At 52.4% G+C, this 17,821-nt stretch overlaps 1 protein-coding gene and 1 pseudogene across 3 annotated transcripts in view; both read right to left on the bottom strand.

The window, feature by feature from the left end:
- COL27A1 (collagen type XXVII alpha 1 chain) overlaps positions 1-17,821 on the bottom strand; it is a 135,992-nt gene that overhangs the window by 90,837 nt on the left and 27,334 nt on the right. For all 3 annotated transcript variants that reach the window (XM_078061643.1, XM_036121912.2, XM_036121913.2), the window contains exons 6-9: positions 11,336-11,389; positions 9,824-9,877; positions 1,073-1,117; positions 408-461 (exon numbers count right to left, since the gene is read on the bottom strand). In XM_078061643.1, coding sequence (XP_077917769.1) covers positions 408-461; positions 1,073-1,117; positions 9,824-9,877; positions 11,336-11,389 — 207 coding nt within the window. The remainder of the gene's footprint in view (positions 1-407; positions 462-1,072; positions 1,118-9,823; positions 9,878-11,335; positions 11,390-17,821) is intronic.
- LOC118554514 (U4 spliceosomal RNA) lies at positions 15,281-15,449 on the bottom strand (annotated as a pseudogene).

The raw sequence follows: 17,821 nt of genomic DNA, 5'->3' as shown, positions 1-17,821 counted from the left end.
AAACGTTCTCCCTGCTGCCAGCAACCCAGGGCAAGTCCTGCCTCCTTGGGGCGTCAGCTGCCCCCTCTGTAGAAAGGGAGTGGGGTTAGACCTGCAGTCTTCACACTGAGGACCCCACTCTGCCCCAGAGTCCCAGGGGAGTGGGGGGTGGGGTGGGGAGACTGAGTGGGAGGAGCCTCTGAAGCCCCACCCCCACAGCACCAGGTCCCTTTCTAAGCGTCCTGTGCCCTACTGCCTTCAAAGAGAGGGTTCCTTGGTCCAGCCCCCTGAATAGCCTTTTCTTCGGGGCCCACCCGGCAGGCACAGCTCCTCGGCCCCCAGCCTGCTGCCTCCCTCTGCCTGGGGGGCACCCGTGGCCATCTCCACACCACCATGGCCACCGAGCTTCCAGAAGCCATATACTGCACCTGCCTGCCAGGGTAACCTTTGGCCCCTGGGCTGCCCTCAGGTCCTGGCTGCCCCTGCAAAGGAATGAAGAGAAACATAAGGAAAGGAGAGACCTTGCCCCGCTCTGGGTCTGAGGGGCGGTGGGGGACTGGGGCTTATTCACAATGGACAAAGAGCAGGGCAGGAATGCGAGCTGAATGGGGAGGAAGGGGAAGCCACCCGGCTGCTGGGCCCCCAGCCCACCACTCTGTGAAACCGGTCAGACGAGCTCAGAAGGACAAACCCCCTGTGCTGGCCGCGCAGGACTGAGAGAGCTCTAAGGAGCCCTGGCTGGCTCTCCCACGCTGGCAGGGGCTGCTATTTGACTTGGGCCAGTGCAGCCCAAATTCCTGCAAACCCCGTGGCGGCGTGCATAATATCCCCTAACATCGTCCGGAACAGGCCAGCTATTCATGGCTCTGGCTGGAGTCGAGAGGCTCATGCCAACGCCAGGTCGGCGTGGACTCCGGCTCTTTCAGGCAGAGGTGGCTGCGGGAGAGGAGGGGGAGGCTCGTCCCCCCGCCCCCTGCAGGATGGTTCTGGGGCTCACTCGTGGAACAGGGCCCAGGGAGGAGGCCAGGGGCAGACAGGGATGGAGCAGGGGGGCGGAGTGCAAGCAGGGCAGAGCTGAGGCCGCGGCCCTCACCTGTTCTCCGGGGTGCCCCGCCGGTCCAGGATAGCCCTTGTATCCCTGGGGGGGGGGGGGGGGAGAAATGGCATCAGGCCAGGAAGGCGTCTGGGCCTGTGGATCAGATGGCAGAGGCCCAGCCGCCCTGCCCGCCTTTTCAGCACTGCATGCTCTGCGCACGGCAGGGCTGGAGTGTGTGTTCAGCGACCACTCGCTGAATGGATGCATACAAGGTTGGCCACTTGCTATGCTGTCCTCTCCCACCAGTGGCACTCAGACAGATGCCATCAGGGGAGGTGTTCACCCCTCCCGCAGGGTTTGTGAACTGAACTGGGAGACAGCCCCCCATGGCGGAGTGACGCTGGATCCCAACTATTCCTTCCAAATCCAGACGGGGGTGAGCCCATCCGAAGCCAGGGTAGAGTGAGCTCTCAGTGGATGGGTGGGCCAATTAGGACCTTTGGGTCTGGGATACGTTCAACCACCATGTGCTGCTGGGATCTGTGTCAAGACCTGCCCCTTCTCATAAACCCCCTATCAGAAAAGATCTCACACATACCGACCAAATATATTAACCACAGTAGGGGCCTCCCTTCCTCCCACCCGTCCCAGCTCCCATTCCAGGGAGGAAGAGGCCACCCAAATGCCTGATTGAGAAGGACTCTGCCAACAAGCCAGAACCAACCCTGACCCTCTGTCCCCACGGCCCAACCTCCAGGTCTCTAGGTCAAGAGAATCAAACCAGTGTGTGCTTACTCATGGCCCTAGGGACAACCACCAAAGCCATTTCCTAAGATTTAGGGGCTCTCCGAAGGGAAACCCGGGACTTCAAACTTCCATCACCTCAGGGCAGCTGTGAACTAAGACCAGGCAGGGGCCTTCCAGTCCAGACAAAGTAGTCACACAGATCTCCGTTAGACCCCCTGGCACAGAGAGCCCAGGGCTCGGCTCAGACACCGTCCCTCACCTACCGTGCAAGTCTGGTGGGTTTCCACCCTTCTCTGGACCTCAGCTGAAGGCATGAGAACTCTCAGTCCCCCTCGGCTCTGGTGTTTGGGAACTCCAAAGTTCTACAGCTCCCCCAGAGGGGGATAAACAAGATGATGCCTGTAGATTCCCTCCATGCACTGCTGTTCACCTAGACTACACCTGCATGACCCCCTCTAGCCCTTACACCAGCCAAACGAGGTGCAGTGTTGGGGGGGGGGGATTATCACCTGCACTTTACAGAGGAGAAAACGGAGTGTCAGAGAACCACACCGAGAGCCTGGGCAACATCCCAGGCACAGTAACCGTTCACGCACGTCCACGAACACACACAGGCACACGCACTCAGCACCCCCGCAGACCCCCAGGAAGCAGAAATCTTAATTATAAACAGCAACGTCGGTTGGATCCAAGAGGTTTGGGGAGTTTACAAGCATTCCTGCTGCACCTACTCATACCTCAGGACGGCTCAGCGATATGATTACAACTCACACGCGGGGCTCATGAGACTGATGCTTGTGAGCGGCTTCTACCTGGGGGTGGGGGGGATGGGGGGAGGCCGGGTTCTTTTCCCCAGGGAGCAAACTGAAGCCTAGGCCGCAGCCGGGGGCTCACATGCGGATGGCTAAGATCTCTTGCGTCAGGCTGATCTGGAACTATCCTGCTTTGCTACCGGATGGCTGTATGATCTGCAGCCACTGAGGTCACCTCACCGAGCCTTGGTTTCCTCTTTTGTAAATGGAAATATAAGGACAGGCGCATGGATCACGTGACATAACGTGCATAAAGCACCTAGGGCAGTACCCAGCATTGAACTCAGGTGCCCCGTAAAGACCCGCTGCTGTCACCGTCGTGACCTTCATATTTCATTCATTCATTCAACAAACACTCACTGAACTTCTATGTGCCAGCACCATTCCAGGCCTGGGGTGAATGAGAAGACAACATCCTTTAGCCTTAATGGAGTTGACAGTCTAATTAAGGAGATGTAAAAACAAATAAATATAAAAGATAATGTCCGGGGGAGGGGGAAATGGGGAGCTGTTGTTTTCGTGGGTGTAGAGTTTCAGTTTTGCAAGCTGGGGAAGTCCTGGAGATGCCTTTTGCACCACGACGTGGATGTGCTTGGCACTGGTGACCTGTACCTTTAAACACAGTTAAGATGGTAAATTTTATGTTGTGTGGTTTTTGCCGAAATTGAAAGTTAAAATTTTGAAAACGACTGTGCAGTAGTGACCGGCGCTACGAAGAAAAGTGAGCAGAGTCAGAGGACAGAGAGAGGCCGTGTTGGGGGGGGGCGGGGCGTGGTGGCTGTGGCTGGGCAGCCGGGCAGGTGCTCTGAGGGGACAAATAACGTGAGCCGGACACAGGGCTGGCCCCCTGGGGAAAGGCGTTCCCAGCAGTGGGAACATTAAGTACAGAAGCCCTGAGGCGAGAACACTCTCGGGTGGGTTTGACGAAGACCAAGGCCTCCGTGATGGGAGCAGAATGAGTGAGGGGTGAGGCAGAGAGGGGCGGGTGGTTAAGAAGAAACCGGAAGCCAGGGGGAGAAGAACCATGAGAGACGATGGACTCTGAAAAACAAACTGAGGGTTCTAGAGGGGAGGGGGGTGGGGGATGGGTTAGCCTGGTGATGGGTACTGAGGAGGGCACGTTCTGCATGGAGCACTGGGTGTTATGCACAAACAATGAATCATGGAACACTATATCTAAAACTAATGATGTAATGTATGGGGATTAACATAACAATAAAAAATTAAAAAAAAAAGAAGAAGAAGAAACCGGAAGCCAGCCCACACAAGGCATGAGTATGGTGGGAACCCACAAGAGGATTTTGAGCAGGGACGTGTCATGATAGGACACATGTAATCATCTTTCTTATCGTTTCTCCACTTGGAACTTGCACACGAGGAAGAACAGCAAAGCCTTTCCCACGAAGAGCGGAATCGAGCCTTGAGCTCAGGCTGTGTGACTCCGCTCAGGGAACTGCCCTCTCTGAGCCTCACTCTGCCATTCTCAGCCCGCCTCAGGTTGCTGCCAAAAGCCGATGCAATAATGGGGCGAGGGCGCCTGGGTGGCTCAGTTGGTTAAGCGACTGCCTTCGGCTCAGGTCATGATCCTGGAGTCCCTGGATCGAGTCCCGCATCGGGCTCCCTGCTCAGCAAGGAGCCTGCTTCTCCCTCTGACCCTCCCCCCTCTCATGTGCTCTCTCTCTTTCATTCTCTCTGTCTCAAATAAATAAATAAAATCTTTAAAAAAAAAAAATAATAATGGGGCGAGAATCCCAAGAGAACCATGAAAGGGGACCAGGGAGCCCCTGAGCATCACCAGCTCCTTTGGCTTTGCCTGCAGCCAAGAAGAAATCTGCTGGAAACCAATGTTCCAGCAGAGAAGTGTTGCCAGGGAGATCCCAGAAGATTTTAAGAAAACCCTTTACTCAGGACACAGAAAAAAGGAAATGCATGATCTTCAGGGATAGGGACAATGGCCGGCCCTTTGCCTGGCCTGGTACTAGAGCCTTAAATAAATACATCAGCTCATCAACTCCTTGTGATCACCCCTCTAGCAGGTAGGAGTTACCATGCACACATGCCAGATGAGGAAACGGAGGCTCAGAGAGATAAAGAGACTTTCGTGAGGCTACACAGTTTCCCAGGGGAAAGGCCAGGGTGTGACTCCAATCCCTAAATCCTAACCACCCAATTGTGGGATAAGACATACTTATCGAGGCCCAAGGCCCACCTAGAAGAGCCACAGGGCCACACAGGGAAAGACCCCCTTAGAGGCCCTCCTCCCCGGGACAGAGCATATGGATCACTGCAGCATTACCAGGGCAGAGGGCCGTCACGGAATCTTGGAGTATCTGAGTTGGAGGGGACCTGAGCCATCAATCTGACCACTTTTCTCACTGGACAGACTTACCACGGGGAAGGGACTTGCCCAAGGTTACTTAGCAAGTTATGGCCAAGCCCAGACTGTTCTCCAGGACTCTAGACCCCCCCGGGCTGCGCTTTGTCCAACAGGCCACGATTCCTAGGTCTGTCCCAATCAGTGGACCCTGAAGGGCCTTGCACGTTGCTGTGAACGACCCACTTCTCCTGGCTGAGAGCAGCAGAGGCTGAGCAAGGCCAAGGCGTGGGGGGAGGGTGGGGGGAGGTTCCTATGCTCCCTGGAAGTACCTTAACAGTGTTTACCAAGCCGGGGCCAGCCAAATAGCTTCAAATGACAGGGCCCCAGGACCTGGAAGAATCTAAACCATTATCTTCTCCTGGGCCCCAGCAATTACGGGGTGAGTACTAACCGCAAGGTGGACCCACGGGCAGTGATTTTCCCCTGTGTGATCGGTGCCCGACTGGTACTAGGGGAGAGCAGATGCTTCAGGGGAGCTCCAGGGACCATGGAGTCTGTAAAGGGCCTCTGGCTGCCCAGCAGGCGTGTCTCCACAGGACCCGTGTTTATAATAGAACTCGGTCTATATTTTGGTTTGGGAGCCAGATTAATCATTGCTTACAGGGCACAAGGAGAAACCAGACATCACCTCACTGTTGCAGCAGACAGTCTCCCTGTCGGCCGGGATGCTATTTGGGCTTTGGGCACGGAGCATGGGGGTGGGGGGTCCTGTTCTTACCTGGGGGTCCTGGGGAGCAATGTGTGCCTAGACCTCAGCTGTCTACCTGGCTCCAACTCAGTGTGCAAGGCCCCAGCTTCTCCTGCAGTAAAACGGAACTCACCATGCTTGCTGAGCACTCCACGAGACCCCCTAAACTTCTCGACCACCTCCACAGCCCATCGGGGGCAGGCAGCGGGGCAGAGAGCCCCATTCGACAGAAAGGATCGGCAAGGAAGAAATGTGCCAGGAGGCAGAAGGACTCATTACATGATACTGACCAAGTCCCTGCTCCTCTCTGGACCTCAGTTTCCCCCCCTGGCCTCTCAAAGCCTTGTGTCGGCTCAGAAACTCTACGATTCAAAAACATGTGGTTTGTCCAAAAGCGCAATCCATCATGACACAGCCAGGCACCTGACATTGAACTCTGCTCAATGGGTACCTGAGACAGGTCAGGCAGGAACACACCATTTCTGTCTGGCTCATCCATTCGACCAATTGTTCATTCATTCAACTAAGGTGTGCTGAGCCTCAAACATGACCCTGTGTTAGGCACAGAGAATACACCGGTGAACAAAACAAACTCACTCCCTACCTTCTAGAAGGTAACACATATTAAGTGGAATGAAGGAGAAGCGCTGCGTGCTAAAACAGTGTAGACAGCCAACCGGCAGGGGCGGCATTGTAAACAGGCTTGAAGGAGGGGCCAGGTTGGATAGCAGAGCAGGAGTAGAGCTCAGAAATGGCAGTGGGCATGGGCCCCAGAAGCCCAGGGCAGCCCAGCAATAGGGGAGCCTGGAGAAGGTTCTCAGTAGGGGCTCGGCATGGAAGTGGCCAACTCAGGCGGCACAAGGAGGGCCCGTGCGCAGGGTGAGGGTTGCAAGAGGGAGCTGGGAGGAAGTTTCAACTGGAGTCCTAATTTCATTCCATTAGTCATGTCTACGTGGGGCAATGTGTTAAGGATTCTGAGGTCGCATCAGGGCTTGACAGGAAAGATCAATGAGTGATGTCTGCCATAGGCAGGGGTGGCGGGAGGTATGGAACAGGGCAGATGCATGTGTCCAGAACTGTGCTAAGCCCCTCCTAAGGAAACAAGGGTGGACAGGGACTCTGTGCACTTGCTTCAGCTGACAAATACGCCTAGGACACCAGAGTCTCCTGCCAGCTGAACGCGCAGAGTCCCAAAGAGGCTGAGAAGGTGGGCTGGATGATCAGAGGAAGGAGGCGTGACTTCTGCCCGGGGAGTGCTGGGGAGGGTGCTCTTGGAGAAGATGGTGTTGGAGAACAGAATCAAGGGACAGAGGTGTGAAGATGAGCGTGGAAGATCGTGCCAGGGGAGGGCACAGCATAAGCAGGCGCAGGGAGGCAGGATGGCCCAGGATGGTGGGGGGCTTCCATACAGCAGTTTCTCAGCCCCGGGGCTCTGCTGACACTATGGGCCGGGTAAGTCTTTGCTGGGGTGGGATATTTAACAGCATCTCTGGCTTCTACCTGTTAGAAGCTAGTAGCTTCCCTCTCCCAGCTGTGATGGCCAAAAATGTCTCCAGATATTGCTAACTGTTCCCTGGGGGAACAAAATCACCCCCAGCTGGGAAGCACTGCTCTAAAGAGAGAAGGCGGACAGTTGGGCTAGGGACAGCACAGGACTCCACCCTCCCAACGTGCAAATAGAATTCTGGTAGCCTTCTTGGCTAGTGGAGGGTGGTTACCTGGTAACTAGGCAAGATGACCAATGGTACCAGATGGGCAAGACCTTCAGCACTTTGCTTCATGACAGTGATCATTCATTCATTCAACAAACATGCACGCAGTGACTACGAGTACCAGCCACATGCTAGTGCTGGGGCTAGAACATCTCATCTCACCCACCCTCTCCCCGAATCCCAACCTCCTCTTGATCCCAACTGAGGCTCAGTGAGGTGAGGCCACTTGCCCAAGCTCACATGGTCGGAGAGGGGACAGAGCTGGGTTCCATCCAGGCCTCTCCGGCCTGGTCTGTGTGCCCGCCCGGCCCTCGGGAGTTGGCTCGGCAAAGGCCCTCAGCAGACATCGCAGGCGGATGGCAGACAAACCAACCTTCTCAGCCGGAGAGGCTCTTTTTCACTTAATGGGCCCTCTTTTACTTGAAAAGCTGTCTCAGTCAGCGTTGTGCAGAGAGAAAGGTCAGAGACCTGGGTTCAAATCCCAGCCCTGCGGCATAGCAACGCTGGAAGGTATTTCCATGAAACCAGTGGCTCTCAGTCTCAGCTGCAGAATCTTGTACCTGAGTCCCACTCACACCAACGGGACCAGAGTCCCCGCCCACAGCCCCCAGCTGGTTCTAATGCACAGTGGGGTGGTGGGGGGCACTGCCACAGAATTCCCTCTGCATGAGGCCCTCGATGAACTCGTTTGCATCTAACACCAGTGTCAGCACCAGTGACCTGGGTGAGTCGGACCTAGGTGCATATTTGCTGAACGACTGGAAGAATGAATGAATGAGGTCAATTTGAGCCTCAGTTTTCTCAGCTGTAAAATGGGCATAATAATGCTTTAACTCTCGGAGGCTATTGTGAGGACATAGTGTGACAAAGGACAGTCACTCCTTGCGCCACCTCTAACTTGGGAACCCTCCCAACCAAAACTCCCTTTCTCCTGCCTATTTTTGTCCATTTTCCATTTGTCCTTCCATTTTTACTGTTTTTCTTTTTATTTTCTGCTGCCCCACCACGCACACAAGAATGCCAGCTCTGGGGGGACAGGGAATTTTGTCTATTTACTCAGCTCCACGCCTCGCATCCTGCCTGGCACATAATAAGCATTCAATCACTTCTGTTGAATACATGAATAAATAGGATTATTGGTGTCGCACTGAGGTGAAACCCCAATTCGATGGGCTGGTGAGCAAAGAGGATGCTTCACCTCTCACCCACTGATGTCCCCTCTCCCCCAAGGCTCCCCACATGAGACGACGCAGAGAAGCCACATAAGAGCATCAGGACAAAGTGGCCGCTGTTGTCACCGAAGACACTCATGGGAGGAGAGAGTGCTTACAAACAGTGATGATTCCAGGTACCGTTCTACCCCATCGGTCCTCCTCCCCAGCCCCCACAACTGGTCAGGGGTCCCTGCCTTGGGCCCCGAACCCCCCCAGGCTCTGCCCACCGGCCTGCCACCACCCAGCTCCTGCAGGCTTGCCTGAGCCGGGACCCGGGGGCCTCCGTGTAAATGGCTTTGCCAGTTTCCCAACCGCACAGAGGCTCTTCCTTGGTTGAGAAAAGATGCTTCTCCCTGCTCAGGTGAGCTGGTCCCTCTTGGATGGAGACTCTTGGGCCTCCCTGGACATCTGCTGAGAGCAGCGAGCCCTGGAGCCCCGGCAGGAGCGGGTCAGGTCTGCTTTGCCCATCTCCTGCCACCTCTGCTAGGCTCCCACCCCCAAGCAGAGCAAGACCACCATGGGCTGCTTTATGAGCCGGCACTGGAAAGAGACTTTTCCACTCACACCTCATCCATCAGAAAGTGCTGGAGCATGGAGGGGAAGTGAGTGGGGAGAGGGAGTCCCTGTGTTCTCTGAGCCAGAAAATACCATGTTTCCCCAGCTCACAGACAGCCACAGACTCCTGTCTGGGTCTGGCCTCTTCAGATTTATGCTCTGGCCTGCTCTGGCCATGGAGGGTGGAGAAGGAGATGGAGGAGACGTGATGCTCCAAGTGCCACAGGGACCCTCAGAGCAAGGACAAGATGGAGCCAGGAGACACCACATCTGTCCAGACAAGAGCCAGATGGCCCAGAGAGCGGGTACCTGCAGCCACAGTGGGGAGCCAGGGCGGAAGCCGACGACGTGGCCCTAGGCCGATAGACCTCCTGGAATCCCCATCAGCCATCCTGCAAAACGTAGTCGACCCTTGGCCTGCATTGTCCTCCCCATCCCCCAACCCCATTTCCTGAACACCTACTATGCACAGGCCCTGTGCTAGGCTCCATAGGGAGAGGGCCAAACCAGATTCATACGCCCTGGTCGGTGAGGCTAGACTTCCTTGAGCAGAGCAGAGGCTGTTGGACTGAAGGCTGGGGTTCCAGGAGGACTGTCTGGAATAGGCACAAGCATGCTTGAGACCTGAAGGATGACAGACCTAGGCCAGGAAGCTAGACAGAAAGCCCACTGGACAAGGCAAAGCACTGAAAGGAAGGTGTACCTTTCGTCCAAGAGGTCCTGGATTCCCAGAGAGCCCAGGCAAGCCCACGTCGCCCTGCAAAACACAGACAAAGGGGTGAGGCGGGGGGAAAAGGAGCAGAGACACTCGTGAAATGGCAAGCGTGTCCTCGCATGGCCAATTGTCTGCAAACAGAACTCCTGGAGGCCCAGAGGCCTCCGAGGGGGGTGAGGGCAGCCAAGTGGGCAGGTACCCAGCCCCTCCCCGATAACCCAGACCCTCCCTTTGATCTATTTTATACCCTGGATATTGGCGCAGGATACCATTTAGAGCACGGGGTCTGCTGCTAAAACTGTTTGAAAACCACTGCCCCAGGGGACACACAACTTGTCTGTCCCATTCCAATTCGCTCTCTCTCTGCATTCCTGAGACTCCCTTCCCTTCTGCCCATTCCTCCTCCAGCTGGGCATGGTGGGTAGTAGGGGGCATTTCTGCCTTAAGACCTGAGAACGGACAACTCAGGAGCAAGAGAGAAGCCCGGGCCTCTGGACTTTGTCAGACCTGGATACAAATCCTGCTCTGTACCCAACCAGCTCTGTGACCTCCAGCAATCACCTGCCTCTGAGGCCTCTCTGTTTTCTCATCTGCAAGCTGGGCCTGTCTGTCCTGCATTATAAGGTTTCGATGAGGAGCACATGGGCGTGCATGTGGATGTTTACACCTAGTAAATGTTTGCTGCATGAAAAAATGATCCCGTGAGGATATGAAGGAATGAGCCACCTAGGTCTTGGCGAAATCAAAGGGACCTGCGTCTTCTACGTGCCTAAGCACAGGAGGCTGGGTTGAGAAGCAGTGTTCTGTCTGTCAGGAGGGCTCTTTGGCTCGTGTCCAGAATGAGCCAGACAGACTCGAGTATTCCTTCCAGGATATGTATGTCTGAGTGCTGGGGGTCTTACTTAGAGTCTGGGTTCCCCTGTTCCTACTGTCCTGTGCTCCTTCCAGGCCCCTTAATCAGTGTTGGGGAGTTGCTTCAGGGATGGATGAAGTCCTCTGGCCTAAGTGTTCTCTTTTCCACGAGAAACTTCTGGTCCCATAGCCCTTCAGTTAGGGAGCCTTGAATCTCTGGCCCGATCCCTTCCCACCTCCTAGAAATCCACAGACCTGTCCGCTCAAATTAACCTCAGAGGGGCTTTTGAATGTTTTTGGAAGCTTCCTGGGTGTATGCTAGCAAAAAGCTTCTGGATGCCAAGGGTCACCTAGAGGGTCCTACAGAAATGCAGGACATTACACAAAAGGTCACTCACCAAGGGTGTGTCCACAGGCAAAACCTTTTGTCAGTCTGATTGGTTGCACCCCCAAAGAAAATACAGGGAATGACTTTGGGTTTGGCACAGGGAGAGCTGAAGGACCTCAAGGAAAGCACCAAACCACACTCTTGCCTGGCTACTTGGCCCCCTCCTGCCTCTGACACGCGGCGGCCTCTGCCGGGGCACGGTGGTTTCCCTACTGTCCACCCCTCCATTTCCTTTGATGCTGGGGTCCCTGGAAACCTACCTTCGCCCCATCGAGGGCCTTTCCTGGTGAGAGCCCTGGGTCCCCTTTCTGTCCCTGAAAGAAAAACAATTCTTTCTAGAGTCGTCTAGAGAGGCTATCTCCCACAACCTCTGCTCAAAGTCCTGTCCCCTACTAAATGCCCTCCCATCCATCCCCCCAGTCACACACCTCCGAGGGGGGGGAGGTCTTCTCCAGTTCCGTTCCTCCCTGCACTAACACCCTCCATAGTTCCCACTGACTGCACGATGACACCTCCAAACTCCTCCTTTGGCGTCCCGTGTCTTCTATCATCTGGTCCCACCCATCCTCTGCAAATCTGGCTCTCTTTCCAGTTGGCAAACCCACAGACAGGATCCCTCTGCTCCTTGCCAGACCACAGCCCATCATCAGCCACGCCCTGCACTTCTCTGCTGCCAGGTCCTGGCTCAAGCCATCACCCCCACCTAGAAAACCATTCCTCAAGTAGCATTCACCAAACCATAGACATTCTTCAAGATGCAGCTGGAATGTGTCCTCCCAACCAGCCAGTAGATCTCTGGTAACCAGTCCTTGCATGTGTGTTTCTACGACTGCCTCCTGACTTGTTCCCCTGGGCTCTCAGAGTGCTTCTGAGAGATGCATCAAAGAAGCATGCCCGATTCTTCTTGGATTTCTAGTACGCTCACCTCACTGTTCTCTATTTACCGAAGGTCAGTGCGGTAACACCCACTTACGTCTGTGCACAGCCCCTCACCGTGTGCAGCACCCTGGTCTCACGAGATTCTCACAATAGCCTGATGAAGCGGGCAAGAGAAGTGTTATTAACCCCCCCATACATTTGGGGAAACTGAGGCTAGGCGGAGGAAAGGGACTGTCTAAGGCCCCAAGTTGAGGCCCTGGCAGAGCTAAGACAGACCCCTGAGGTCTGTGTTCTGGGATGTCCTGGGACCCGATGAGTTAGAATAGGCAGTAAATCGGGGAGAAACCAATAAGCAGCGGGTTCCCAGTCAGAGACAAGCACGCTTTGCGCTTAGCATATGGGAGGGTCCCCGTCACGAGGCTCAGGGAAAGGACCTGAGGGGTGCACCAGCTGAGTCTCTTACAGGGCTGCAGAGTGGTCCTGGCTGCCAGCCTGCTCCTCTGGCCCAACATGGCTCAGTTACTCAGAAAACAGTCCTTTGGAGAGTCGGTCCACCCTGATGTCACCTTCCAAGAACCCCTGATCTCTATCCCTCACACTCACTCCCACGCTCCTTCCCCAAGCTGGGCCCTGAGCCAGAAGTCCTGGGGTGAAGGCAGGGAATCCCAGAGGGACCTCGGGCAAGTCACTTCACTTCTCTGAGCCTCCGTTTCCTAGCCTTAAAATGGGGGCTGCACAGCACGCACACACAGACACAGGCACACACGTGCATGAGGGCACACGCACACCTCCTCACACCTGCACGCAGGTGCACGCACATATATGCACATATTCACACGTAGGTATGTGCATACACATTCTCTCACACATAGGTGCACACACATGGGCACACTCACACATACACAGGGGTGCATGCTCACATAGACACATGCACACGGGTGCATGCTCTCACACACACACACACGCATACACATCCACCAGCGTCTTAGGTTTCTTGGCAAGGAGCCAGTGAGATAATGGATGTGACACATGGGACAGGTGGTTTGGCCAACTTTAATTAGTTCCCATTTGGTTCCTTTCTTCATCAGAACCCAGCCCTTCCAAATCCTGGCTCAGCCGCTCTCCACGAGAAGTCATTACATTCGAACTGGACAGAGCCTTAAAGAGGGCAGGTCTTCCAGAGCCACCTACTCCGTGCCCAACACCGTGTCCATTCATCCTCTTAACACCTGCCGGTTGCAACTCAGGACCAAGCTGCAGGTACAGAGAGGCTGGGTCACTGCCTGGGCTGACACACAGATAAGAGGTAAGGTCTTCCCAGGTCTGGCTAGTGCCCGCTCGCTCTGACTTCGAAGCACTCATTTACTCGTTTATGAATGAGAAGGCTGGATGCTTCTCCAGCACTCCAGAATGACCAGATGACGGCTGCCCCAGGTGGGAGACCAGCCCCTCCTTGTTGGAACGCCAACTGCCGGTCCACCTGGGCCCCTCCAGGTCACTTCCGCAGAAACCACCCTCTGGGATCTACCACCTCGCCCTGGCCGCCCCTCACACACATCTCACACCGTTGGCTCCTCACAAGCCCCACTCCGATGCCTTTTATGTCCATAGTGCAAGTGCAAAGCCGGGCTCAGGGCTACCAAGGATTCCAATGGCCAAAAAAGGATGGCAGCTTCTCCCCACCCCGCCCTTGCCCACTTCGGTCTGCAGCTGGTAGAGCAGCTGGGCTTGAAACGGGGTGGGCCTTTGTGTATCCTGTTCTGTCATTTTATAAAAGGGGAAGCTGAGACCCCCAGAGATGATGGACTTGCTCCCTTGTCTGGGTTCCTTACCTGAGCCATATTCATTATTTATGGATTTCTCTCTGCATTCTCAGCAGCCAGCACAGTGCTTGGGATGTAATCCCTGCCCAAGGACAATAGCCACAAATATAGGTACATATTGAACATCTACTCTGAGCCAAGCTTCGGGGTGAATACAGAGAATACCGCAGGGGGAACCGTTCATGCTCATGGGGGACTCTCAAAGGAGAAACCAGAGACCAGTAATGATAATCAGCGCTAGCATTTACTGGGTGCTCTTCTGAGCCCCGTACACATAAATCTGTGAGGTAGCAACAATCACCATCCCATTTCACAGATGAGGAAACTAAGGCACAAAGAGGCTAAGTCACTTATCCAAGGTCATACAATTTGTAAATGGGACTTAGACTCCAGCAGTCTGGTTTCAGAGCCATTTCAGTACACTACAGATCAAAAACTACCATCCAATGATAAGTGGAGTAAGGAGGACATCAGGGAGAACTTGACCCAGACTGAGGGGAAATCCCTGAAGGGAGTTCCAGCTAAGCTCAGGCTGGAGGAAGACAAGGAGGGAGGCAGATGAACTTTCAACTCCAGGGATGCCTGAGGCACCCCTAGTCAGGTGAAGGTGTGACTTCTGGAATGGAGAAGACTATATGTCTTCCCAGCCAGACTCCTACAGATTCCCCAGTGAGAGATAGAAGGAATATATAAAGTCTAATTAATTGCTCACACATTGGTTAGAATGAGAACCTGGTTGCCAACCCAGCTCTCCAGTCAACGAGCCTGTGTGATCCTGGGCAAGCCCCTTTCCCTGTCTGCATGGGGAATGGTACACCCTCTGGACTAGTTAACAAAGTCTCTGTGAACTAGAAGGCAGATGGGAAGGTATATCCTTAACAATAAATGCTACAAATATAGTGGGAGTGGGGACTATGTTAAGCTCCTTTTCTGCAGGTAGGATTGGGGAACAGAGGAATAGAGGGCTCTGAATGGCTGAGGTCTAGAGAGGGACTGACACAAAGGAGGAACACATCACAAAGGATTGGGAAATTCTGGGCCAGAAGTCCCCTGTGTAAGTCATCTCCAATCCAAGTACCCAGCACAGGGCCTGGCCCAGAGGAGGCATCATAAAATATTTCACAAATGAGCAAATGAATGAATAGACTCTCAAGAGACAACTCTAAGGCTGGGATTGGCTCAGACTGGCTTCCTCTGAAGATAATCTGGGCCTCCCACTATCACTATGTCATGTGTTTAGAAGTTCTGGCCAATGCAATAGGGCAAGAAAAACAAATGAGACAACTAGCCTTTGAAGAAAAGGAGACAAAAATATGTGTTTTTTGCAAACAGTACGAGGACCTGTCTAGAAAGTACAGGAGAACTAACTGAAATACTGTTAAAATCAATAAAATCATACAGTACAGGGTGTGGTTATAAAATAAACACAAAAAGTACAAAAATACAAAAGTCAACAGTCCTCATCACTAGCTGACAGCCAGCTAGAAAATGGGATGGGGAAAATATTTCACTCATAACAGCAACAAAAATATAAAATTTCTAAGCATAAACAAGAGCTGTGCAGGCCTTATGCAGTAAAAGCTATAAAAGTTTACTAAGAGATGTTTACAATTAGCAATAATCGCGCCTCGGATAAACCTCATTGGCTACGATACTGCCACTGCGCAAAGCTACTAAGAGATGTTTAAAAACTCAACCAAATGAGAAGACATGCCATGGTTTTCGATAGGAAAATGTAGTATTTTAAAGCTGTCAATTCTTCACAAATTAATATACACATCTAATACAATTCCAATAAAAATCCCAAGGCTGTTTTTAAGGAAATTATTAAGATGGGCATAAAGTTCATCTTACAGAATAAATAGCCAGAAATATTTTAAAAGAACAAGGGGAGAAGACATATAAAGATCGTAGATGTCATATAAAACAGTATTTTAGCACAAAATATACAAACAGAGCAATGAAATATATTCGAATGGCCAGGAACAGACCCTGGTCTATCATACAATAATCAGTAGAGTCAAGGTTTTTAATAAATGGTTAACTATTGGGAAAAAAAATAAAGTTACAGCCCCATCTCATACCCACCCCCCATGAAGATTAATACCAGATGGTTTAAAATCTTTAAGAATACAAATGAAACTATGAAATAACTAGGAATATAAATGAATACCTATCTGATCATGTGGTGGGAAAGAAATGTCTAAGTATAAAAATGAAGAACAATAAATTTTATATGTGGGTGGAACTCTCTCCAAACTATCTGACATAAGTTCCTAATAAGTAAGTGTTAGCTGTTATTGTCAGTCCAAAAAAAATACATAAAACTTTTATTTGTGAATATCATCATGAATACTCTTAATAAGCAAACAGCCAAACTGGAATATATTCATAAGATGGATGAAGCCTGCATAATCTTAATATTTAAATATCAATAACTGTACAAATACATCACAAAAGACAGCATCCCAACCCCCCAGATAAACAAATTCATAAGTGATAAAATACAAATGGAAAACAGATGTAAGAAAAGCATTCTTCTTCTGGATGATCAATGAACTGAAGTGAAAACAATAAATTGTCTTTTTAAAATATCCTCCTCTGATGCTAGCAACAGCGTGAATTGGTTCAATCTTTCTAGAAGGCAACTGCTAATAAAACAAGTAAACCCATAAAGCACTTACGTGCAGGGCATATTTTAAATTATTCATATTTATGTATGTGTGCCTGTACGTGTACACACATCTGTATCTTTGTGTCTGTATGCATGCATTTTGATTAATATATGTCATATATGTATGGGTTAACATATATATTATGTTACATGTATATTAACATATATAAAATATGTTAAGAAACAAAAATTCTGATTGATTAAAAATATATAACGTTACTTATATACAACTCATATATATAATATATACATACTCAAACATATGTATAATATACATGTTACTTAATCTACAGAGGAAGGCGATAGAGCTATGGAACAAAATTGCGTTATAGCTAGAAGTACATACAGGCTTTGGAGTTAGGCAGTAGAGGGTTCAAATCCTGTCTCTGCCACTTATCAGAAATGTGACCCTGGGCCAGTTACTTAGCCACTTAGACCTTAGTTTTTTCATCTGTAAAATGGGGGTGATAACATCTACCCTACAAAGTATGTAAAGCTCTTGGCCAGTCCCTGGCCCAGTCCTCAAAAGGCACTCAGTGCTTATCACTGGGCAGGGCCATTGCAGGCAGCTTACTTTCTTCTTGATACTTTCTAGACTATTCCACATTTTCCTTAATGAGCATGCCCTACCTCTGTCATCAGAAGAAGGGGAAGGAGAGGCTAGGGCCTGAGAACCCTGTAGGCTTTCTCCACCTCAGCCCCCACCAGTTCTGCTAGCAGCCACCTGGCTCACCAAGTCTGCTCCTTCCTGCCCACCTATCTCCCCCCACCCCACCCCCCCGGCCCAGGTGCCTGAGGGCCCATAATAATCCTGGGTAATTCACTGCACACTGAGCAAAGCCACACCGGGATGGAGCGGCCGCCTGCCAAGAAGAGTGGGGCCGGGCGCCTTCTCCTCTGGCATGGGCAGCACTGGTTTTCCTGCACAGCTGGAGCCCCGCCGCCTCTGGCCCAGAGCCCCTCACCTGCCCACGGCCCTGCATCCCACCTGCCTGCACCACGGTGCCGCATCAGCATCCCCAGCAGGGCAGCTCTGGACCTCCCCGCTGGCTGCCGGCCAGGCCCTGCTTCTCAAGCTGCCTGAGTGGCCTCTGCAGACCTCATCTGATCGTGTCACCTCTGCTAAAATCCTTTGCGTGTCTTCCTGTCGCTGCTTGGATGAAGTCCAAAAGCCTTACCACCGCCTACCAGGCCTGCTGCCCGACCCGGCCTCCTCCTGCCCCTGTACCTTGTCACCTGCTCTACTTCAGACCTTAGTTTAACCCATCTGCCCTCTGGGAAGGTGCAGCTCACCCCCTAGACCAGCCCAATCCCCACCGTGTTAGGCACCCCGGGCCTCTCATGTAGACCCATGATCATGGCATAATTCT

This window comes from Halichoerus grypus, chromosome 14 (assembly GCF_964656455.1).
Source record: "Halichoerus grypus chromosome 14, mHalGry1.hap1.1, whole genome shotgun sequence".
NCBI lineage: Eukaryota > Metazoa > Chordata > Mammalia > Carnivora > Phocidae > Halichoerus > Halichoerus grypus.
The sequence above is the reverse complement of the archived record's forward strand: the minus strand, read 5'-3'. Positions and strand labels throughout refer to the sequence as shown.